At 43.5% G+C, this 24,517-nt stretch overlaps 1 protein-coding gene across 6 annotated transcripts in view; it reads right to left on the reverse strand.

The window, feature by feature from the left end:
* The window catches only part of PRKAG2 (protein kinase AMP-activated non-catalytic subunit gamma 2), a 212,908-nt gene that overhangs the window by 84,623 nt on the left and 103,768 nt on the right, over positions 1-24,517 (reverse strand). Inside the window, exon 1 of one of the 6 annotated variants that reach the window (XM_039570835.1) lies at positions 23,380-23,974. The exons of the other annotated variants lie outside the window; for them this stretch is intronic. Within the exon in view, the coding sequence (XP_039426769.1) occupies positions 23,380-23,485 (106 nt within the window). The 5' untranslated portion in view covers positions 23,486-23,974. Of the gene's footprint in view, positions 1-23,379; positions 23,975-24,517 lie in introns of those variants that run through there. 6 annotated transcript variants of the gene reach the window in all.

The following is a 24,517-nucleotide window of genomic DNA, read 5'->3' on the forward strand; positions in this document are numbered from 1 at the left end:
GCTATTTTAATTTCCCCCTGCTCCAGTCCTACTCCCAGGGGATCTTTATGCTTTGCCTCTAATGTGGCCCTTATGCTTTCTGGCTGAGGATGCTGGCTCCACCCCCACCCCTGTGAACAGGCCTAAAACCCTCCCCAGCCATTCTGCTGAAGTTGAGGGTGGGTTTTTCTGCGATTTCCAAACTGAGCTGCTGCCTTTGTTGAACAGTTCTTAAAAAAAATTCCCTCTGGGATTCACAGGGGGCTATTTATACATTAATAACTCAATGTAACTAATATAGGGTTGGATTCTTAGGCTGTGTTTATCTATCTACTCCATGAATAAGGGAAGACTGTCACTTCTGAGAGCTGTGGCTTCTGCTGGCCATAACCCCAGAGCGTGGCCAGGCTGAACATGCTCCCAAACACCTTGTTTTGCTCAGGGTGTTTCAGATCCCCTGGCACAAACGCCGGATCTCACACTCTAAGTTAGGTACAGCAACACCAACAAACCATTCCCCTCTCAAATGTAAATATAACCCAGCATTTCAATAGCCATGTTGTTATAAGTGGACTTGATATGGCCACAGCAGAGCTACCAAAACACCGGATTAGACACAGATGTTTCACAAGCTGATCCAATTTTAACTCATTCATTGACTGGCATCATAGGCAGCTCAGCCACCTTTGCTTGAGCATTGCACAACCCAGACCAAGAGCCAAAATTTTCAAAGAACTGTACCAAAAGCTGTGCATGTGGAGCCTGTGCAATGCAGCTCTGATGATGAAACCAACCTCTGGTTTAGCTGCCTGGTTTTCCACTGCCATGTCCCAGGATTCAACAAACAAAAGTCCACTGGGACTATGCAGACATTTTAATGCATATGGTCCTACCGTGATGAACACAACATTTGTGTGCACATACTGTGTTCATCACTAAGACTGGTTTCAAATGCCACAAAAAATCACCAGCTCAACCCTCAAAGTGTCATGGTATTTAAACCTATAAATGCCAGGATTCCTATGTGCATTTTCTTCTTTTGAGACATTAAGTCTTTCCAATATTTCTCTCCACTCTGAGGGGCTATAAATTCCAAGAAGAAAAATAAAAAAATAAGATTTTATTTTTGTTTCCTTTTTTTTAAGGAAAGAAAATTAAAGCTTTTATAAAGTAACATGATTCCAGAAGCCAGGGACATTAGAGACTACGGATTCAATAAGCTGCAATAAATTTAGACTGGTAATTCTGCTTCATAAATTACTTTTGATTTCTTTTCTCATTTATATACACATATGAAAAAGAAATATCTCAACTTACTCCTGATTTGTACCTATTTATGAAGCAAGAATCAGACTTTCATTGTACATAATATGATCATAAACCCAACAATTTATGAGTTATGATCACAAAAAATTGTAAATGTTCAACTGAAATAATGGCATAGGATATAAAACCATGAGAAATTAAACAGCATTCCAGCTCCACAATCTTATTTTCCTCTGATTCTGCTTCCCTTTCTGTGAATCCTGGGGACATTTCTTACCTACCACACAGTGATGATTTATGACTTGCTATATCATGCTATAATATCTAAGAAGCCTTTTGAATTTTATACAAACAATATTGGGAAAATGTAAAATAGAATATGACACCGTCTTAGCAACACTGAAATGTGTGCTCCACATCTTCAAAACTGATGGAACAAGCCACAATAAGCTGACTTGTTTAATTGTTGTTGTTATTTAGTGAAGCTATATTTTGGAAAAGGGGAAATGGTTTGTGATTGATTCCTTCTCTCATTTCACTCTCAAGACAAAGTCTTGATCTAAATCCCAATAAAAATCAATAGAGAGACTTCCAGTAAACATTACCTGGACTCCAAGAGAGTTAACAACTCACTCTGCATATCTACTCATGCACTTCCTGCCTCAGAGTAACTTCTAGAGCAGGTTGCTCATATCTGAATTGCACAGTCTCTGCCACTTTTATTCCCCAATTGAATTTAAAATTCAAAAGAACTTGAACTACTGTATTCAGGATGGGGGGTGGGGTTTGCCCCACTTTACGTATAATTGGTCTTTTCCATGCATGCGTTAGTTCCTACAGAAATCTGTGTTACAACTTCAGTCATGGTCAGGGACTGTGTTTTGATTTGGCTGTGACATTTGATTTGTTACCAGATTTACAGGTTACCAACTTCCAGCTGCCTGTACTTGTGTACACATGTAAATAAGGAAATTGAAAAAAATCATAACTTGGGTTTTTAGAGCAACCATTCCATGTAAAAACGCAGACTGGACATATTTCAGATTTTCTATGCATAAAACTATACTAGAGAAGCAAATTTTGGGGACTTTAGTATAAAGCATGTCTAAGAAAAAAGAAGAATAACAAGCTGTTCTTTCTGATGTCCCATAGGGTGTGGTAACGAAACTGAAATGGAAATATCTATGATATTAAAAAAAAATTGACTCCCTCACTAGTCAAAATAGAAGCATTTATACACCAGTAATGCGGAGAATGAGAAAACAATTACAATCCTACCAGCCAGTATGAAGGGTATTTTCTGTGTCAGTGGAAGGACTATGAATTCAGCTCCATCAGAAGTCAGCAAGAGGAATCTCAAAACCAGTGGAAATACTTTTAAATCAATGCAATATTTGTCTAATTGACTGCCACTACATAAAATGGTAATTCTCTAAGTCCTTAGCCCCAAATGCACAACAGAACGGGGCAGTGAAGGTGCCTCACTCATTTCACAGCTGTGCTGAGATGCCTTTCCATGACTCCTTTATATTCGATTTTACGTTCTTACACAACTCCCAAACTTGTCCCAATGCCATTTAATTAATTGAAATCACTGCTGCAGCCTGAGACTGAAGACTGAATGTTGTAATCCCTCTTGTTTAAACCAAGATTCTTTCAAATGTGGGCAGACATGCTGCCTGGTAGGTGTGCCTCTCTAAACATGTCAAAGAATAATCCGCCTCCATGTCCGATTGCCAAGCCACGTGGCTTGGCAGCCTCGCTGCAGTGGGATAAATATTATACCACTCACTACAGAGAGACACCTGGGCTTGGGACATGCCTGGGTGAAACACCCCAAGGTTAAACCTCCCGTTTTTACACTTCTTGCTCTGTGCTGAGAACTTAGCACATAGTTTCTTGTCATGGCAAAACCTGTTGGATGCAGAGGTGGAAGGTATCCATAAAACCGGGCAAATGCAGTTTGGGAAGGGCAGGAAATGGAGAGGCTCTGCGAGAGACATCGCTGGCCTCTGCAGCAGCAAGGATGGGGCAGAGATGGGCCAAACCAGCCAAAGCATGGCTGAGGGCAGAGGGATGAGTTCAAACCTTCCCCAGCAAGGTCTTTGTGTTCATGTTCTTAGCACAGAGAGCAGCTTTGCCTTGGCAAGTCATTTTTTGCCTTCTACCAACTTTATGGCGGTGCTGGGTCCCAGCTGATGAAGGGCTAAGGATGCACTCACAAAGGGCCAGAGACAACCACAGCCATCAAAAGACTTGCCACAGCCCTGGATCATCTCTGCTGCTCCACAGCCTATAGAGGAGATTCTCCCCTTTGCTCCTTCCAGATAGCCTGGGTGCAGCCTGGTTTACAAGTTATGGGGATCTGGATGGAGACTGATAATGTATTCTTAGATCTAAGTGGCTGCCAAAAAAACCCTCATGGAAATCAAGCAAAGCTGCCTGTGAGAACAGTTGAAGACAAGCAAGTGTTTGTCAGACAGCTACAGATAACTGTCAGGCTCCAATACTCCAAACAGTACCAGGAATTTAGTCATAGAAAATCCTGAAACCCAGCCTGCCTGACTGCCAAACCCTGTGTTTTTAACAAGGGTTGAAAAACAGTCTAAAGTAACTCTGCTGGTTATGTAGAAGGAACACTACAGTTTGATGCTTTTTAAACAGGAAGTTAAATTCAGCTCCTATTCCATCTTCTGAGAAGAAAATAATTGTTAACACCAATCCCAGGCAAATATGATCCTGGAGTAAGAAATAGCCATACATTTCTGCCCCGAATCCCCTCTGCTGATTGCCAGCTCTGACTCATCCACCCCCATGCCTATGTTTCAATATTATCTCCTATAAAAAGTTGAATTCCATAATGTTATCAGGACAGATGCTCCCTGTCCTGTCTGTATGGCAAGGTTTATGCAAAATAAAATAGAAATCCTTAGGGCTGGAAGAAGCAGTTATTGCTATGAATAGTCCCTCCATGAGTTATTCACATAAGGAAGCTTTTACAGTGTTGAAAAGCTAAGCTCAGAAATTCTGCTGTGATTTTTAATGCCATAAAAACCTGCATTTACTTATGGCATTAAAAACCATATGGACACAGAATAACTCACTGAAAAGTACAATGGGTCGTATCATTAGATGGTATGTCCCTGGTCTGTCACCAGTTACTGGGTACAGCCACACTGCTTTAGACTCTTGTGCATTACCATTCCCTGTACACAACTAAAATTCTGTGCCTAACGTGGGTAATATTTGTGTTGAAACCATATGACAACAGGAACGCCTAGTCACATATATTTTATATTTAAAATAAAATCACAGGAGTTCAAAACCCTAGAAGTTTGTGATCCATAGCTCATGTATTTCAGGTTCAAGCATCACATGAGCTTGATTCACACTGAGTCTGCTTTTGGAAGAGTCATGCTCAGCATGTGCCCAAGAAGGCAGGACAGCAAACCTACCCAGAGGCCCCACCTGCAAACCTCTTCTATCATGAGATGAAAGGCTGAAATGAAGGAAGTTCTATCTCAGCTAATGAGCACTGACAGGACCAGTTGAGATTTTTATAGGTGGATTAGATTCCAAGAACTCACCCACGTACCTTCAACAGCCCATTAAATCATTAGAATGAAACACAGGGAGTTAGAAAGCAAAAAGCCAAACAACTTTCGCAGTTTCTGCTCCTTTCTTTCCTGTTCTGGGAGTTTGACACTTCCACCTCCTTTTCAGAAAGCTCTCAGAAACTTGTTTTCTGGGGAAGAAAACCTGTTCCTGTTTTTTTTTGCTGTTTGGTGACACACTGCATTACTACTTGTGCTACCAACACCTCCTTTCTGGAAGCATCAGCACGCCTTTGACTTTTAGACTCTTGGCTGCGTGTCCTACTTCTCCCTCACTGACTGCACTGGTAAAATAAAGACCATGAGCTCTAGCACAGCTGCCTCTCCCTACAGAAATACCCACAGCAGAGGATACTGCAATTGCAGACTCCTTCCCAGAACTGCAGGATGATTCAAAACTTACGGGGGATGCAACAAAGGGACAGCAAATACCATCTCCTTTTCCAAAAGCCTTACAATGCATCAACCATCATTTCATATTTGTCTCAGATCAATGAATCTTCAACTCTCCATCCTATATTAATGTGCATCAGATGGTGATCATTCAGCTAAATTAAATTAGGGGAGACTGGTGATAATGGTGAATATAGTGAGCTTGTTGCCAAATGAGGCTCTCCCTCCACATTCAGCACTATTACGAAATGTAGCCTCACAGGAGGGAGCTCACTCTTCCACTTTTTTTGCCAGCTGGGTAAACAGAGAGCTTAAGGCAAGAATTGCAAACTTGATCTGACACCCAAATCCATCGAAATTATTCAAATAATTGCCCAAGTGCCTTAGCTAAGGCAAAGGGCACTCACTGGATTCAGAGATTCCACTGTACTACTGAAAACCGTTCTGGCATTTTTCCACAGGGCTTTAGGAAATGAACTGCCAGCACCTGAATGGGAAAATTTTTATCTGATTTTACCAAAATCACTCAGCAAGCTCTGATCAGCAAAATCGAAACCTTTCATTTCCCCTCTCTTTGGTCTAAGCAGTCTATGCCCAATCAACACCCCAATCTGAAATGGCAATCCCAGTCATCTGAAACTCAGCAGAATATTTTCTTGAGCATCCTTTTAAGCTTCACAATACAAAAAAATCTGGGCAAACAATGTACTGACTGCAACAAAGAGCGTGTCTGCACCACAACCAAGAGATGTGAAAATGCACTCACAAGGCCTGCCAACACCTTGGGCTATTTATGCAGAGAGTTCCCTGCCACAGGGTTACCTGATTTAACTAAATTAAAGCCTACTCAGTACACCTGTAAGGTGGCTGTGTGTCATCACAGCGTGTCAGAGGCAGACACACTCATATGGGCCTTCAGATTTCCTCCAAGTGAGCCAACAAAGTGCATTAAAATATGCTGGTTTCCTCTCTGTGTGCTCAGCAGTGTCTGTCATAATTGCAAAATTAAGGATTATTCTCTGTGTCCATTTGGCTTTCCCAAACCTCGAAATATAATCCCACATTTAAAGGGACATAGTACCAACAAAAATCCCATTCTACCTGAATTTGTCTGCTTGCTCTTACTCGCTAATAACTAAATCACCGTTCAGCAGAAAGTCAGTGTTTGTCCTCCTACCATTCATAAAACTATTTCTGTTGGAAAAATTAACAAAGATCTCTGCAAATGCACCTGCCCATGGGAAACAATTATGAGAGACCTGAGGATAGTTACATGGATGAGATAACTGAGCACAAAACACTGTCTTTGGATATGCAAGTGGAAAACAGGCACTGATACAGCTGAAGGCATCCTGAGCAAACCAGGCCCTGAGTTACCCGCTTTGTAACCCAAGGAGGAGATGTAGTTTGTCTGGTCTACTCTCCAAATTCTTCACAAGCAACAAGCAGGACAAAATGAGTGATGTGATTTATACAAGCCCAAGAAAAATGGGAATTCAGGAATGCTAATTTAAATAGAAGCACCTGTAACACAAAAACTAGGTGAGCTAGCCAGCAGAAAGGTCCCCTTCGTGTGAGCAGAGAAGTGCAATTTGAAATAAAACTTTAAATTTCAGTTCTGGTTTTGATACTGAATCTATCCTGGTGGACTTCCTTCATCTTTTTGTGGCTGAGGCTTATCATCTTCTGTAAAAAACAGGGAATCAAGACTGAAACCTCTATTACTACCCCAGACCATGATACATTATGGCAGAGAGAAAATAGATCATAAAGACTCTTTGGAACTGCTACAATAAGACTCCTGAAAAGAGATATTTAGGCAAAATGTGTTTTGGGTAAGTAACGCTAAAAACGTTGCATGTATACACAATTAGTCTTTATCAAATCCTCCAGTTATTGACACCATTCTGCTACTGTCCCTCACATCCCCTTGTTACCCTCTTATCCTGTTTGTGCTCCTTGCCCTCTCCTGTAGGAGCTGTCTGCCACTGTTAGCCAGGATTTACTATATTTGATTTCTTCCCTGTGAATGAGAGAGAAAAAAAAAAAAGTCCTACTGACTTGAGCAGTGTCAGCAGCAAGAGCAGCCCCTCTGCAATTCAGCTGCCCCCTCCCTGCTCCAGTTTGGGTGTCAGCAGCACAGTCCCCCCTGAGCAAAGCAGCTCAGCTTCAGAGCATCCCATAATCGAAGTTAGAACCTCCTGCATGTGAGTAGGAGTCAGCTGGGGTGAAACTCAAGCTACCAGTGCAGTGAACACAACTCTAATTTTCATCTGGTACATTAATTCCTCTTCTTATGACAACACATTTTCCTGAACAACCTCACCTAAGGGACTTGAAAATTGAATGGGTCAGATTTCTTCTGTCAAGTCTTTTCTCAAGGCTGAAAAGAGCTGTAGGAGACTGGGTGCAAGGGGGGAATCGATCTGCATCATCGTATCACTTTCCTGCAAAATATGGCATTTGAATACAACTCAGCTATTTTGTTCTCACATCCTTCACAATGCCTGAGTAAGCAACACAGAGCTCAGATTTGCTACTTTTCAAGTGTATAACTACATTTGTCAGCTCATATTTCTGTTTAACCAGAAGGACACCTCATTGTCTTCGATGAAGAATATTATTGCAAAGAACATAATCAGCTTCCTCTGTCCTGAAATGTTCCTTTTGCCACTAAACAATGGAATAAATCCAAGAACCCCATGTGAGTTCCTGTTTCCCATCATCAGTGAACAGTGTCTTAGCTATGAGCTCTTCAGACTGTCTCCTAGATTGCAGGCTTAAAGTTCCCTTTGTATTTCCTGTTCTTCCAGATGCCAGTGGAGCCGGGATGAGCTCTGGCACCTGCCGCTAAACACAACATCAATGTGAGCAGGGAGTAGGTTTGGGCTGGGATAATGAGCCTGAATTTCAGAAACCAGAAAACGGATACAGCCCTGTCCTATTATGCCTTTAGAACTGCATAAAGGGGGTTTGTTCTGCCTCCCTCTCTCAAGCTGTACCCTTGAGAACTTAAATATCCAGCTCTTCGTGGCATGAGGGTGATTGTGTTGGGTCATGTAACCCAACAAGGGACAGAAGTCTGCCCTGCTGCAGGGTGAGCTAACACCTCATCTATCTTTTAGTTATCCAAACCATTAAAACATGCAAAACCTCTCTCATTTCCATTTAGCTGATTAGCAGCTTTTGGGAGCAGGATGTTCTTTATGTATAGAGCAATGTCAAATTTGACATTTTATAAATATAGATAAATATTTTCCAGGAATGGCTTAAAAGTATATACATTAAAGAATAGTTTGATAAGTGATGTCTGCCCTGGGGTGTATGTCAGGACAGCTCTTGTCACAAAAACCTTTAAAGTGAAAAAGCTCTACATTTCAAGTCTCACCTATTTCTGTCTCATTTTCTCACCATGACAAGCAGGGACACTGGGTATGGGCAGGGCTGAACACAGGGACTGAGCAGCAACACACCAGTGGCCCACCCACACTTCCCCTCCTGCACCCAGGAAAGGTGTGGTAGCCATACAGAGCTGCTATTGAATTTTGGATCAGACTTTGCTGAACTTGCCCTACTCATCACTTCTAACCTTGCTTTTACCAGCTCAGCACTTCACACCTTCCCTCTGCAACATCAGACTTTTGCTTACAGTCTCCTTATACCTTGATAACCTTGTAGCAGTGATGTGAATCCAAATATGGGAAGAAAGGAGCCAAGGAGAATTTGGACAGAAAATCCTGAGGCTGAAGAATAACCAGGTAACTGGCATATTGCTTGCTTCAGGATCGATAACAATTTAGGATATTGAGGCACCATGAGGATCACAAAGTGAGGCTTCTTTTGTAATTCTTAGTTACTTTTGAACATCTTGATGGGATGGATTAATATTATCAGAATTTTACAGATGGGAAAATAGATTTTCTGATCCTAATTGTGGTCTCCCTATGATGAAACCGTGGGCCCACCTATATATCAGCAATTTTTCCATGGCATATATACATCTCTGTGCCTCTATCTGACACATCACCTCCCATATGAGTAATAGCACAGCTGTCACCACCAGGCTGGAACAGGTCTAACCAGGCATGGAGGCACTCCAGTGTGAGCTGGCCCGCTGTCAGGGAAGTGCTGCTCCAGGAGAAATTTGGTTATAACATACCAGGAAGGAAAAAAACCCCAAGAACTCATTTGCACATATAAGGTTTTTCTCCTCAGCTAGAGGAATGCAAATTCCAGGCAGCCTTTACATTGCCTCCAACGGTTTGGCTGATTATCACATTTCTAATTCCAGTTCACACAATCCACACAGCCCTTTCTTATTATGGATGTGCTGCTGACATGTACAAAGACTGATTAGATAGTCAGACACAAGCCAAGGAAATAATAAATATACAACTCCACTTTTCAGAGAATTATTTTACTATAGGCACAGTTGTGTGCACAGTTGAATTTGTCTTCAAGGCAGTCTTATCTCTGCCTTTTCTTTGCAAAAAGCTTTCCAGCTATTTGAGTTAAATCTTCCAGATAGATAAATCACATAATAACACTTTTCAGGTTTATCATTTTCCCATCTGCTAGACAGGGAACTATTTTTGACTATCCTTATTACAGGTCTTACCAAGCTACTTTCCTAATCCTATCAGTGAACCAAGAAATGCTTTCCCCTTATGTGTCCTACCTCTCAAATGTACCCATTCCTTGTTCATCAATATAGGAGAAAAATGTACCACGAAGGTCACGCCCACTTCTTTTCAGGTAAGCAGTGACTTGGGTGGCCAAGGGTTGCATACCAGAGTGGACAATCTACAGAGGTAAATGGATGGGCTGCAGAATAAAAAATAACCTTCTTTTGTGTCAAGCTCTACAGGTCAGGCCCCAGGGTGCCATCAGTGGTGACCTTCTCCTGTCTATCTGGTCACTTCTGGGCTGTGCTCAAAGGCAGCTTCATGATACAGAGGTGCAGAGTGAGCTGCAGTTATATGCTGCAAGAGATAACTTTGGGTTTCTACTGAGAAACCTCAAAGAGGACTCAGTAAAACCAGAGAAGATGTAGAAAAGGCTGATAAGGCTGATCAAAGGTACAGAGTGACTCTTCAGTTTAGGAAAATATGACTGCAAGGAAAGAATATGACAGAAGCCTGTAAAATTTGGCATGGGTTTGAGACAGCAAACAGGGAAGGAGCATCAGATGAAATTATCTGGTGGGAAGCTCCAAGCAAATACAAATAAATACTTCTTAAACAGCAGAACAGGTGTCACTGTTGGTGACAGAAGTTAGATTTTGAAATTAAATTGGACAAGATCCTAGAAAGAAACTATTTAAAGCCTTCTAAACATCAGCTTTAGCTTAGGATGTGAGCCACAAAGTGCTGGAGGCTGGGAGAGTACAATAGGAAACATGTCCTTTATGTTCCTGTCCTGTTCTTACACTACCTATGTCAGTGGCAATTGGCAAAAAAGAGACTGAACTGGATGGATAATTGGCCTGACCTGGTACACTTGTTCTTGTGCTCTAACTGAAAGTAAGTTTCAAAGCAGTAAAAATAGTAATGTAACCTCACACCCAAGCAGGACATGCCTTTATCCTAGTGCCATCCACACGATGGTTATGATAAAACACCTTATTTTCTACAGCCTAAACTCTACCATTTGTGAAATGATACTAAGGGTGCCCATCTTTTAGAGATACTCCACGATCTACAGCTGAACAAATAACACAATGACAAGGAGTTGCTCATGTTATTAGCCAAAACCTTTCAGCCACCTAAGTGTGTCGATATGTGCTGCTCCAATTAGTCAAGAGTCTGTGACAAGGTCTTAAAAGAAGGGGTAAAAAGACATTAGGCATTAAATCTGATTTTCAGAAACAGCAACTGTTGCAGAGTATTTAATGCCTTTTGAGGTCAAATCCTCCTTTTTGTGCTTATTTTGGAATCTAGGATGAGGGGCTCAGGCTGCTGTTTTCAGAAGTGTGAGGAGTCAAGTCCAAGCTTACGTGGCCTGTTTATGGTTACAAGATATTGCAACAGCAGTGAGAGGATCAGACCTGGTGGATTCCTGAATCCTATTAGGAAAGAAGTTGGGGAGGAAAAAGCAAGCTGGAATTGTCCTGCCTGCAATGCAGAGAGGATGGATCCAAGTCACCTTTAAACACAGCACTCGGACACGCCGTGTCAGCACAGCTGCAGGGCTTGCCTGGGAAGCAAGGTGAATTATGAACTCCATTACTGGGCAGTTAGGAAGCTGCTACTCTCCTTTAAATTGGCAATTAGATAACTTAAAGTTGGCTTCTGTGGAGTCATTTTGCATAGCAGGACTGCAGCAGAGGCACAATCAGGTCTTTGTGGTCATCCAGGGATGAGGCAGGGACACAAACCCACCTTGGCAGCTGCAGTGAGACTGAGGCCACATCGCCACACGGAGGAAGAAACCTCCACTAGTATGATTTCTTCAGTCTAATTATTTTCTAGTTTAGGCTGACTTTTCCCTTCATGTATGAGCCTCACAGATCTAATTTTTGGTTGAGAGCAAGCACCAGGTGTATCATTTCAGGTCCTGACCACTCACCAGCTCCCCACAACAGAGAAGCAGCATCTCTTTATCTCCCAGAGAGTTTTGTAATTAAATATTGAAGAGTGCTGCTCATTCATTGTTTTTCAGGCTTTCATTTCAGCTGGCACTTCACTTCCATAATATCATAATTTCTCTACAAGTCTCCTCAGTGAGGATTAGTTTTGTAAATCAGAGTATTTTACGGTTTTTCTGTATTAGTGTCCTACATCTCAAGGTTAGTTTATGCTGCTGGGATTTCTTGTATGGGTATCTTGCTGCTTCGCTTTGTGCTCTGTATTAGACTGGTGTTTATTTTGAGAAAAAATTATAATGATTTACAATAAGACCTTTGTTTTACAGCCCTTAGTTTTAATTTCAAACAGACTTCACATAGTCTCTAGTTTTCCTATTACCGCTGCCAGGAAGGATCTCCATAAAGTTTTAAACAAGGACCTGGCTGATAGAAAGGAAAACTCTTGTATCCTATTAGAAAGGAAGAAAATAAACCCAAATCTTGACAGCAGGAGAAAGTTGTCACCTGCTCTGGGGTATGAAGGGGAGCTTTTCTGCATCTCAGTGGAAGCAGCAGCCTCTTTAGAGGCAGAATCATCTTGCCAGCTAAGAGAGGTAAAAACTAGTTTACTGTCATGAAGGAGAATACTGGTACTGGGTACCCTGCTCTTTCCTATAGCAAATTTTGTAACTGTGCCAAATCTGCTGCCAGGCTGGAGCTGGGACTAAAAGCACTAGGCAGGGCATTTAATGGCACTAACTCTGCAGTTTGGGGGAACTACTGCCTTTTGGCAAATACAGCACTGTCACCTCGAGTGATGGCAACCAGCATCTCCAGAAGACTTGTTGACTATGCCTGTGCAAGTCTTTGAATGATATGTACAGTTCATTTGTTCTCATCTCTTCCTCATTAACATCTGTGTGTTAGAGATACTCATCCAAACGTTGATGAAGCTTTTGCTCCCCAAAATGCAGTGACAGAGGGCTGGAGTCATTCTTGGGGTGGGCTTATGGCCTTAGCATCGCAGGACCTTTTCAATGAATTATTTTCTTCTGTTTGCAAAACCTGCATTTCTATTTCCACGCCTCCATGTCTGCTGTTTGGGAATACACTTAGGATATCCAATAACTTTGCAATGCAATTCCTTCACAGCTCCAAAGCTGATTAAAAAGATCATCTGGTGAAGAGAGAGGTGAGGAATATGGGTCTGATCCCCAGATTGTGTAAAAGCAGTGGATCTCAAGTGAGGTCAAAAAATGTAGTAAGAACTAAAGCTACATTTTTGCTTTCCAATAATATGCTGTAAACTTGACAAGGATGGAGGGAATGGGGATTGGTGCCATCTCTCACCCTCCCCTGCTGCACAGGTGCATGCCAGCATTGAAAGCTGCTTATCTTAGTTCTTGGAAGATTAACTAAATGTAAAAGATACAATTTATAGTACTAAATGAAACAAGAATCAGTATATACAGGGCAGGGGCAGTGCACCTACACATTTCAGTATCAGCTATGTCTGCAAATTCTCAGCCCTAAAAGGTCATTAAAATAATCTGACCCTTTATCAAGAGAAAACTCTTGCTGACTGATAATGCTGAATACATGATACTAATTCCAGCCATCTCTAGAAGCTAAATTAACCCTTTCCTGAGCATCATATGTACTGCCTGTGATTCATGAGCTGTCTTTATGCAAATTCTGTTCTTCTCCCATCAAAAGCATTTTCAGTTAATTCTGTAGTTCTTTGACAAGCTTTTAATCTTGTTGCTATTTTACCTTCACACCTACTGCCCTATCTTCACCAGGATAAGATGCAAGCACTAGCTGGGTTTGGAGGAAAAATAAGATCAAGTATCATTTGCACGTCCCTTACAGAGGGCCCTGTCCCTATCAGGTGCCAAAACACTCAACTCCCCTTAACTGCAATGTGAGATAGTGGCGACTTCGCCAACAGCATTCATCTTTTTTCAGGTTTGGGTCCCTCACAGATTTCTGCAGACACCAGCAACAATTTCATAAACAAGTAGGGATTTTGATAACTCATATACAGGAGCACAGGAGGCTATCAGCTCTAGTGACAGAGCTGCAGATCTGCTTATTGGGAAGATAAGTCCCCTTATGTGCTTTAACCAGCTAAACAACGTCCCACAGGGTTTCACATCCCATGTGCTGGGTGATAGCTGCAAACACATCCCTCTGATAAAAAGTCATGCATGTCCTTTGCGAAAGCTTCAAACCCAGTGGCACAGAGGAGTTTCTGGAAAAACAGATTCCCCTGAAATATTTGTTTTATGTGACAGATTATTCCTAAGAGGTTTCAAATGCTCCAGACTTCAGTCAATACCTGACTCTACAGCTCTTGCTATCATTGCCCCTTTTGATTTCCTTTGGTTTTCTTTCCTTGAGATCAAGGTGATCTATTTTTAGTGCAGGGACTGGTTAAGTGAGGAGTTGCTATAGTGACACATAGCTGATACAAACTGAGTCCCACTGCAACTCCTCAGGCGCAAATTAACATTCCCTGAAGTGGGGCAGTAGCTGGGGGTGCCCAGACACTGCTCAGCTCAGGGGACATTAAAAACTGCCCTGGACTCTCAGGGTGATGCTTAATGCATATGAAACAGCCTGTCATAGGAAACACACACATCTTGCTGCCTTTGTTGGCCCAATAAATGTATTGGTGTTGGTCTTGGGCTTCACAGTGGTCCCGTTCTCCAAATCAGCTGTACAAGCACGGCCAGCTTGTACCAGCTTGGTATCTACCAAGAAGTCATCCTGTCCATGAATATTCATCAAAAACAAGAACAATTTTGTGCCTGCATTGAGAATTGGGTGGGAAAGAATGTACAGCCACAATATTTGCAACTTCAGCTTTCCTTGTAACGGAACAATTGAGCATCATAGAAATGTTATTGGAAAGGATGTCTGGAGGCTTCTTCTTCTGTGTCCCACTCAGAACAGGTCTGGATCAACCAAGACCAGGTCAACCATGGCTTTGATTCTTAGGACAGAGGCCACAGCCTCTCTAGGTACCTGTGCCAGCACCACACCAGCTTCTTGAGGGAGTTTTTGCTGCCTGAATCTGATCCTCTTCAGCCATAAACTCTTGCCTTTTCCACCTTCTTTTACCATCTGCAACTACTAAGTTGGCTCTATCACCTTTGAAACTGCCCTTCAGTTTCAAGCTGCTATTAAATTGCACCTTAGTCTTCTCTCTGCTGGACAAAAAATCCCCCCCAGTTTTCTCAGTCTCTCCTCACAGAACCCAAAACATCTGCTGTGGGTCACAAAAGACATTTTGACAGTCCTCCAGGAAAACCCTCTCCAGTTTCCCTGCATTCTGCTGTCCTTCAGGTGGGGGGGAACCAGAAATTGGACACCTTGTTCCAGGTGCAGCCCCACAAGGCCAAGGTGGAGTGGGATAAAAACTTCCTAGACTGGATTGCTTCACTCCTCCTGATGTAGCCCAGTATGTGCTTCACCTACTGATAGCTCCAGCACATTTCTGGATCATTTTCCAGATTATATCCACCACAACCCCAAGTCCTAGGGTGACTGACTCACTGGGAGTCAGGACCCAGCATGTCCTGCTGCAGGCTCACCTCACCACCCAGGTCCCTGACGAACATTAGCAGTCCCCATACTGATCCCTGGGTGTTAACTATCCCTAAATTCAGTAATGCAATTATATGCCTTATTCCAGCTTCTCATCCTTTCAACTCAGTCCTTCTCTCACTGAGACTGATGCAACCCTCACCTCTGAACACCCACCCAACTTTTGTTGTGACTGCTGCAGCAAGAACCCTCCCATTGCAAGCTTTCCATCTCCTTCATGTCTCAGTTTGACTCGCTATCTCATTTCTGCCTCATCTTTATTTCTTAAATTGATTTATTGCCCTGCTCTTGTTTATCATCTCTAACTGTACTCTGTGCAAGCAGTGAGAATGTCACAAATCATCTGTTCCTCTCCAGGAGCATCGCCCTCCAGGGGAGGCAGGATTGTCACAGGGATCCTGGTTTCACTCTCATCATTCTTGCTCTGACTGAAATAAAACCATGGGGCCAGATGGGCAGGATCTGTTAAACATCCGGTGACTGTAGCCCCGAGTGTGTCAAAAGGGTCCTTGTTGCCCCACAGGGAACAGAGCACTGGGAAGCAGCTGTTTTCCAATGCCTGGAAAAAACTCCGAAGAAACAACAGGATGCTGTTAATTAATGTCAGCTAATCCCATCACTCCTCCTCCAGCTAAATGGCCCCAACTTTATCAAAGGAGGAGCAGAAAAAGGACAGGATGGGAACTCTCTGGTGCAAGCTCTGGGGTCTGTCCTTAAACCAAGTAAGGCTGTGTGACCTTTCCAGCAGGGAGAGTTCAGGCCCCTGAGCCAAGCCTGCCAGCTGCACCACGATATCTCACAGAGGAGCCCTTCATCTCCCAAGAGCGAAGCCTTCACGTGTCAGTGTGACTCTGGAATGACAATCAAATGGCTGAAACAATTTCAAGGCATTCAATCTCAGCATTAAGAGCATTTTTAAGTCCTTGAACTGCTTTTAGGTTGGACAAGAATAGAGGTGAAAGTAGAAAACAGCTGAATCTTGGTAATTCCTGGGATTTGCTGATCCACTAAACCTGACAAACAAACTGCCTTAACAACACCTTTGAAATTGCACTCTTGGGCAATTCACTGAAACTTTGAGCAAGGAGTCAATAGTCCAAAACATTGATTTCTAATTAAACAAAAGTACCCACCTACCTAAATGCTACTGTCAAGTGCAATTTTAGGCCGTGAAAACAGACCTGGGCTTGAAATTTGCTTTTAAAATCTGGCAACAGGATTTGTAATATGGATGCATGGGCGTATAAATAAATTGTGGTCTAGCTTAGCACATTCAAATAAGTAGAAAGTCAGTCTAGGATAACAGCTTCTCATGCAGATATTCTTTTGAAGTGAGAACCCTTGGAAAGTACAGCGAAAACAGAGAAAAAATTATCTCTATGCTACTCCCAGCTGGTGTAATAAGGATGAGAGAGGATGCATGGAAATGAGTAATTCCAGTGATTTTTAGCATGTAGGCTGTGACCCTCCAGCATCCATCATGAAGGCACTCCAGGCTGTGTTCATTAAACTGAGGTGTCACATATAAAAGTCTTATCTACATTATTTCAGCCTCAAAAATGAATCAGATATTTATTTATATCAGAAGTAACAGAGATAGTATTCCAGCATTACATACATATCAGAAATGACTTGTTACCTGAAAATAACAGAAGGAGAGGGTGGAAAAAGGAAATTCTGATAAATACATAAATATCATATGATGTCAGAAACAGGCAGGATCTGCGCCCTCTTTCACTCACAGTCAGTATCCAGCTTCCTTCTATCTCAGTTTGTCCTTTTCCACTTCAATGAACTCCTCCCCATACTTGCATTTCACATCTTTGCTCAGATTCAATCCCAAGATTTGTATTTAATTTCTTTCTTTCAGGAATAACATTTATCCCGCTTTTCAAATAACACTATTTGAATAGTTGCAGAATTACAGGAAAGTGTCCTTCAGACAGTAAAAAATTTAGTCTTTCTGCTGTTGCTGTGTCTGGGGGACAAACAACTGCACCCACAAGCAGCAACAAGGACCAGAACCACATGGACTACTCCCAGACTGGAGATCTCCCTGCCCAAAAACCTGCACGGTTTGTAAAGCAGCCCATCAAAAGGGAGGCTTGGCACGGCTGCTCTCACCCACCACGTTGTTGACAACAGCACGTCAGTGCTGAGTAATTCAGTCATTTATAGTAATACAGATATTTTTGACCAAACTTTGTGATGAGACACACAGAGCTGCCTGGAGCAGGACTGGGAAGAAGAGTCCGTGGGCAGATTCATTTGCAGCACTGATCTGGAAATTTGTGCCTTGAGAACATACTGTATTTTTACATGTCTAACCTGCCCTTCAGGCAAAAATAACTTCTTTGAAAATAAATTACTCAGAGAATTTGCATTCTTGGACAACTCATCGTGAGGGCAGAGTCTACATCTTCTTTAAGCCTGCAAAGGGTTGCAGAGGCAGGATGCTGCACTCTGCTCAATCTACCTCCATTTCAGTTTCCACCAAATCAGTGTATTCTTATAAGGTTTATTACTATCTGAATGTACAGGTACCTGCTTGAAAATACCTTGCTGTTTCTACTGCTTCACGGCCACAGCCCTTTTCCCCCCATTCAGAATGCCTCAAAGCTGTGCACAAAGCCAGGAGGTGCCAGAAAGCACCAGGACAGTGACTATAAGGAAGCAGAAAGTGGCAAATTAAAAAGTCTCAGATATTTAATCAGACTTGTCACTGCTTTTCTCCTTCCCGACAACCAACTATAGAAATTTCACAGCTTCCAGGTCTCGGTGCTCTCTGTAGTACAAGATTAATGACTACTGATCAGCTGGGGCTGCACATCTTCTAAAATCACTGTCAGCTCAACAGAGCATGAAAACCAGTAGAGAAAATCATTAACAAACCAAAGCTGTCTCAGTTTCTCATGCCCAGTCTCTGATGATGGTGGTTTTAAGCTGCTTTACTGGAGCAACAGGATTTTGCTCTTTCAGGTCATTTATGGCAGTGCTGGAACATGCAGCAATTCCTTCACTCTCATTTATTTCTTCAGAATTTTTTTCACTATGATTTCTCCCCCACTGCCTCATAACAAAAACATCCCACTAGAATGAGAAAAATAAATATCTCTGATCCTCCCACATGCAGCACCACCCACTTTGGGGTGAAGCACTGGGTGAGCTGCAGCTCTCCAGACTGTAAAGAGAAGGAGATCAAGCCCCGTTTCATTTTTGCAATTGCTTCTCCATCATGTTTTCTGTGCTTCATGTTTTCACCCGGCACTTCTCCCATGTTTTCTCTCCCTGTTCTCAGGCTTGTGATGAGAGCCAAGCTGAATTATCCCCTGGGTATTCATTCCACTTGGAGAGGCTGTGAAGCACCAGCTCTTTGGTTTGGTGTCAGTCCCGCCCATGGACAGCTGTGCAAGTTGGTCACATACCATGGCACATTACCTGCATGTGGACGTCATGGAAGGCAGTCACCACATCTCCATTGTTGAGAAGGAAGAGCATAATTTCTCTGCTCGACACACAATCCACATTCACACCCAACCCCAGGGGTCTGGGAAGGACCATGACAAAAGATGGAAGAAACCCCTTGAGTTTTTGACTGAAAGGGGAAGACATTTCCCTTTAGGTTGAGTATTTAAAGATACCCCACAGCACCTCCCAGATGCACTCTAGAGCCTGAGCAGCCCCTCCCCTTGTATCAGGAATAGTGTGGCCAGCAGGACCAGGAAAGTCATTCTTCCCCTGTACTTGGCAGTGGTGAGGCTGCACCTCGAGTGCTGTGTCCAGTTCTGGGCCCCTCAGTTCAGGAAGGACGTTGAGGCGCTTGAGAGTGTCCAAAGGAGGGTGATAAGGCTGATGAAGGGCTTGGAACACAAGCCCTCTGAGGAATGATTGAGGGAGCTGGGGTTGTTTAGGCTGGAGAAAAGAAGACTCAGAGGTGACCTTATCACTCTCTACAACATCCTAAATGGTGTCAGGTTGGGGTTGGTCTCTTTCTCCAGGCAGCAACTGACAGAACGAGAGGACACAGTCCTAAGCTGCACCAAGGGAAATTTAGGCTGGATGTTAGGAAAAAGTTTTTTACTGGAAGAGTGATAAAGTACTGGAATAGTCTGCCCTGGGAGGTGGGGGAGTCACCATCCCTGGATGTGTTTAAAGAAAGATTGCATGTGGCATTCAGTGCCATGGTTTAGTTGAGGTGGTGTTAGGGCATGGGTTGGACTCAGTGATCTTGAAGATCTCTTCCAGCCTGGTGATTCTGTCATTCTGTGATTCCATTCCACGGTGGTTCTCAGAGACATGAGATAAAACGTGCATCAAGCAAGTTATGGAGCGACTCCAGGACCACCTGATTCATGCACATGGCGGGGCTGAAGCATCTTTGCACATGTGTTTATTGGGGTCTGAGACATCCAGCAGGCTCACTCCTAATTTAGTCCTAATATGCACCTAATTATAACAACTGGCAGGGAAATTATCCTCAAGAGTGCTGTTGAGGTGGGACACAACAGGTGCTGACAGGCAGCACTGAGGGTCGCTTAGAGCCCCTTGGACCTGGCTTGTTGGGGCTCAGCTTTGGCACCTGATGATTAAAAGCCACCTGAGAAAAGTAACAAACCCCAAGAGGAGCAGCATGGGCAAGGAGAAGTTCCTGGGCATTTCCATGCAGCTAAACGACTCCTAAAGGAGTTTTTTGAGGCTAAATGCCCAGCACAAGGCAGCCCAGGTGCAGGCTCACAGCAGCCACATGTGCTGCAGAAGGGTTCCTTTGCTGGGCACTCATGGCTTGGGTAGGGAAAAAATACTTTAAACATTACTCCTTTTGCATATGTCACACAGTCCTTTGTGGAATACATGGTGTCCTTTAAAGGGTAGAGCAATTAACCTCTCTGGGGTCAAAAATTTTTCCCCTTCAGAAATGCCACAGAGCCTATCCATGTACAACACATCAAGCTGTGGTGAGAGCTGCCAGGAGGAGAAACCGCCAGAACCCTGCACCGCAACTGCAAGAGGAAGGAGGAAACTATGCAGTGGTGATCTAGACACTGGAGAAATTTTGGGTAATCCCCATCCTCAGCCCTGCCAAAATCCTATTGCATAAATCAGCTTCCCTGCTGTTTGGTGGACAGCTCAAGCTTCGAGGTCTCCCTGTTGGCTGCTCCTCTCCTGGAGCAAACTGTGGGATCTCTGCCTTCACTTCTGCTCTCGTTTGCTCCTGGTGCTCATTCATGTTTTCCTCCTTTCCCTCTCTGTGTGTTCTCTGCTTCTGTTTGGCCATACTCAGGTCTCCCCTCGCTGTTCACTTGGAATGAAAGGACTGTAAGGCTCCAAACCCAGGGAAATACAGAGATGACCATCCTTGGCAATGCCACTCTTCATTTCTCCACCAGGATGCAACCTCTGCACTGGTGCAGCGGAGGGATGGGGTTTAGCTCAACGGATACACAGAAGAATGGTACTAGCTGATAATCTTAGCTGAGATCTTAGATGCCTGATGGCATCTACCCCTGGGAAGCCAAGAAGCTGCACTGGCCCAATCCTATTTACAAGGACTGGAGGATTCTTCCTTAAAACACTTTACAGAAGGGGACAAGAAAAATCAAAAATTTCAAATTCAACCAGTCCAGGTGTCAGATTACCCCTTTTGGGGCATCAGGGGATATTTTCCTCTTGTTTTCTTTTCCACCCCTTTTTTGAATACAATCCAAGCTCATTGAGCAACAGGGAGGCTGCTGTCATTCATTTCTCACCCCCGGTGGTAGATGACAACCAAATGGGATGTGCTGATCTGTGACCAACCCCGAGGAGCCACCAAGCCTGGCTGCTACCAGTGCTCCTGCACACACTAATACTGATCATAACACCTGCTGAATGCCAGCAGTTCCCTTGAAATCTGCTCAGAAAGTGTTTATTGAGGCCCAATAGCTACAGGATACAGATTAAATGTAGCAAATAATGCAAAGCTTTTGTTCTGACATTTCCCTGCAATTAATTAAGGCCACTGGGGTGGGGGGCATGAGGGGAAGGCATTTCTAAGTGTGTTAACCCATTTCTTGAAAGGAACTCAGACTCTGCTGGGATGGCAAAGGCGATCCCCGCAGCAGAGCATCCAAGGAAGGAAGTAACCTGGACACATCCCCTTTGCTTTTTCCCGCTCTTGTGACTCAGTAGTTCTCTGTTGATGATGGCAGCACAGGGAGCTGACCTGGTCACACTCTTACAAGAATGGCATCTGCAAAGCCTGTAGAGTAAAAACTGTACAGAAAACTCTGCCTGGTGCTCGCTGTGTACCACTGGAGTGGGCTACAAATCTGGAATAATGGGAACGAGGAAAATAAGGAGCACATGTTTTGGCACTGCTGGTATTACACTTCCAATTCTTTTTATATAACTCTGCCACAAACGGTACAGTTCATATAGTCAGGTTTTTTTGGTGCAGAACAAATTATTTTCTCCATGAAGAGAGTTGAGGACAGGGCTTAGAGTTAGACTCAGGGGAAGCAGACACGCAACACCATGTTTAGTGCTTCCGGAAGTGAATCTTTTTGCAGATATTGGCTATTCCCTCTGTTGATGAAACCACAATAAGACAGTGAATTAGTGGTCCAAAGTGCCATTCAACATTCAATCAACAAATTGCATGTATGTTTCTATCTACATGAGAATTTAGGGTTTTTAATTAGAAATTTGGGAAGGCATTTTACGTCTGGGCAATCTTTAAGCTAAATATTCCTGTTCTTGTTGCATAAACTCTGTGATCTGTCTTTGTGCATGTTGCTGACACTGTGAAACTACAAAGACCTGGGTCATTTCTCATTCACATTGCCTTGACCTTCCTACCACTCTCACAGAAACTCTCAGGTAGGTTTTGGGAAATGCAAAACAAGACACAGTACACAGGTTTAGATTTAAAACCACTTAACTGTACACAACAGGAACAAAAGGAGAAGTGTTTGCAAGGATTACAACTTAAAAATGACACAACCCATCACTAAATAAACTGCAAAACATTAAATAGTAGAAAAATAAGCTCCCTGGGCAGCCACCCATCCAACAGTTGTAACTCCTCATCACTAAATGTACGCATATGTCTCCACACCATCCATTTGGTCCAACACTACTCCTACCTTCATCATTCTGCTGGATTTGACACAGTGACTCCTGATCAATAGAGAGCAAAAGGGCCTTGCCTACCCTTTGTACACATCAGCCTCTCTAAACTGAGCCTTATTCAGCTGATTCAGTGTAACATCAGTTTTAACCCTCTTAGTCACAGAACAGAATTGCTCAGTAACACTCATGGTCTTCAGAGAACCAGCTACCATTAGTCTATATAGGAAATGCATTAAAACTGGTATTTCTCCATTACTAAGAAAACAGCCAGATCCTGTTGAAAAATCCCTTCTCTCCTGACCAGCTGATCCCTGTGTGACACACAGATACTCTCTGACACACACAACTCAGCACCTGCACTGGAGCTAATACTCCGTGACCAGGAAAAGCTTTTGATTAAGAGAGAACGGTCCCTAATTGCAACTCAAACGCAATTATATCGACAACTGCAGTATCAGAAAGCTGTTTTTAAATGCATTCGTTATGGGACTGATAAGAAAAGTTTTCTATTTAAAATTCATGTTTCAACAGATAAAACAGAACTTAGTTATTATTGTTCAATTAAAGTGACATCAGGCAACAGCCCCTTCTGACTGCCATAGGATTCACTGTAAAGCTTCCTGTACCATCACTCTTTTCCTAAAGGTTATGGCTGATGTGTGTTACAGGTGTCAGCTCAGATTTTCATCTCTGGTGCGAACCAACACCAAAATAACCTCCACACAACAACTGCACGGTTCAGTCAGTGAAATTGGGAGCACAACGTTGTTGCTCAATTATTCACTACCACCCTCTCCCAAAGAGCGAAGTCCCTCCTTTCTGGATGCAGAGGGTCCTTACCGGACAGGCCGTGGGGGTCGGAGTGGCGCCTCTCCAAGACTTTGCATCGCTCCTTTCTCTTCTTGCTCCCTCTGAAGCTGCCAAAACGTTTCATGAGCTGCAACATGCACTCGCGTGGCAGCAGCTGTCGCTCATGCCCGGGGTTGGAGAAAAAAGAGCAGCGCAAGGGGCAAGGAGAGGTGTGGCTTACACCAAAAGCCCAGTTGTGAGAAAATAAAGCTCCAGAAAGACAGTGTGGCTGCAAAAGAAGTCCAGCTGGCCAGCAGCTCAGCTCTGAGGTGCCTGGCTGTGTCTTCGTGGAGAGCTGTCCTGCAGCAGGCTGCCGACCCTTGCTTGCCAGGCACTTCCAGCCTTAGTTCTGGCATACAGTAACTGTCCTGCACGTCTGTGTGGACACAGGGAGAAGTTCAAAGTCTGCCCAGCTTGCAGCCACAGAGGTCTTATACATCAGCTGTCAGAAGCCTCGGAAACCAAAACAACTTCCCAGTGGATCAGCTCATGTGGAAAAGGTCAGGAGCCACCTGATAAGCTCCCTTGTTTAAAAAATACTGACTGTGAGAAGGAGCCACCAGCCCTCTTGAAGGGAACTGTCATGTGCAGCTTGGCATGATGACTCTTTCAACAGGCTGTAAAAGGAAACCACCCCTGGACAGACAATTCCTGGCAGCAGCGTCCCGGGCGCGCTGGCACCGTGACGTGACATCACCCAACTATTTTGATTCATGTGTGCTGGGTCTTGGGAGTGACAGGAGAGCCCAGCTGACTGTCCATGAGCTCTGGAATGCCCGGCCCTCCACAGCTAATGACTAATGGATTCATGGGATCGAGCTCCTGCCAATTCATAAAACGAAGGCTGATACTTTCTGGAAACCATAGCTGGAGTGATGGACTGGAGTTTCTCTGTGACATGCCCTCCCCGTGCTGCACATATCCATCCCCGTGCTCAGTGTAGATTGCTCTGTTCAAATTTGCTGTCTGCAAAGCAAAAGGCACCAGCACAGCTGTTTGTAACACGGCTAAATCCACCTCGTGGTCTTTTCAATGAGACAAACATGCACGAGGCTGTTGCTCATCCCAATCAGTCAGGCTGTATGATGATGTTCGGCTCTGAGTCTGTATGTAAGAGCTGTTTATTTTA

Source organism: Corvus cornix, chromosome 2 (assembly GCF_000738735.6).
Source record: "Corvus cornix cornix isolate S_Up_H32 chromosome 2, ASM73873v5, whole genome shotgun sequence".
NCBI classification, from domain to species: domain Eukaryota; kingdom Metazoa; phylum Chordata; class Aves; order Passeriformes; family Corvidae; genus Corvus; species Corvus cornix.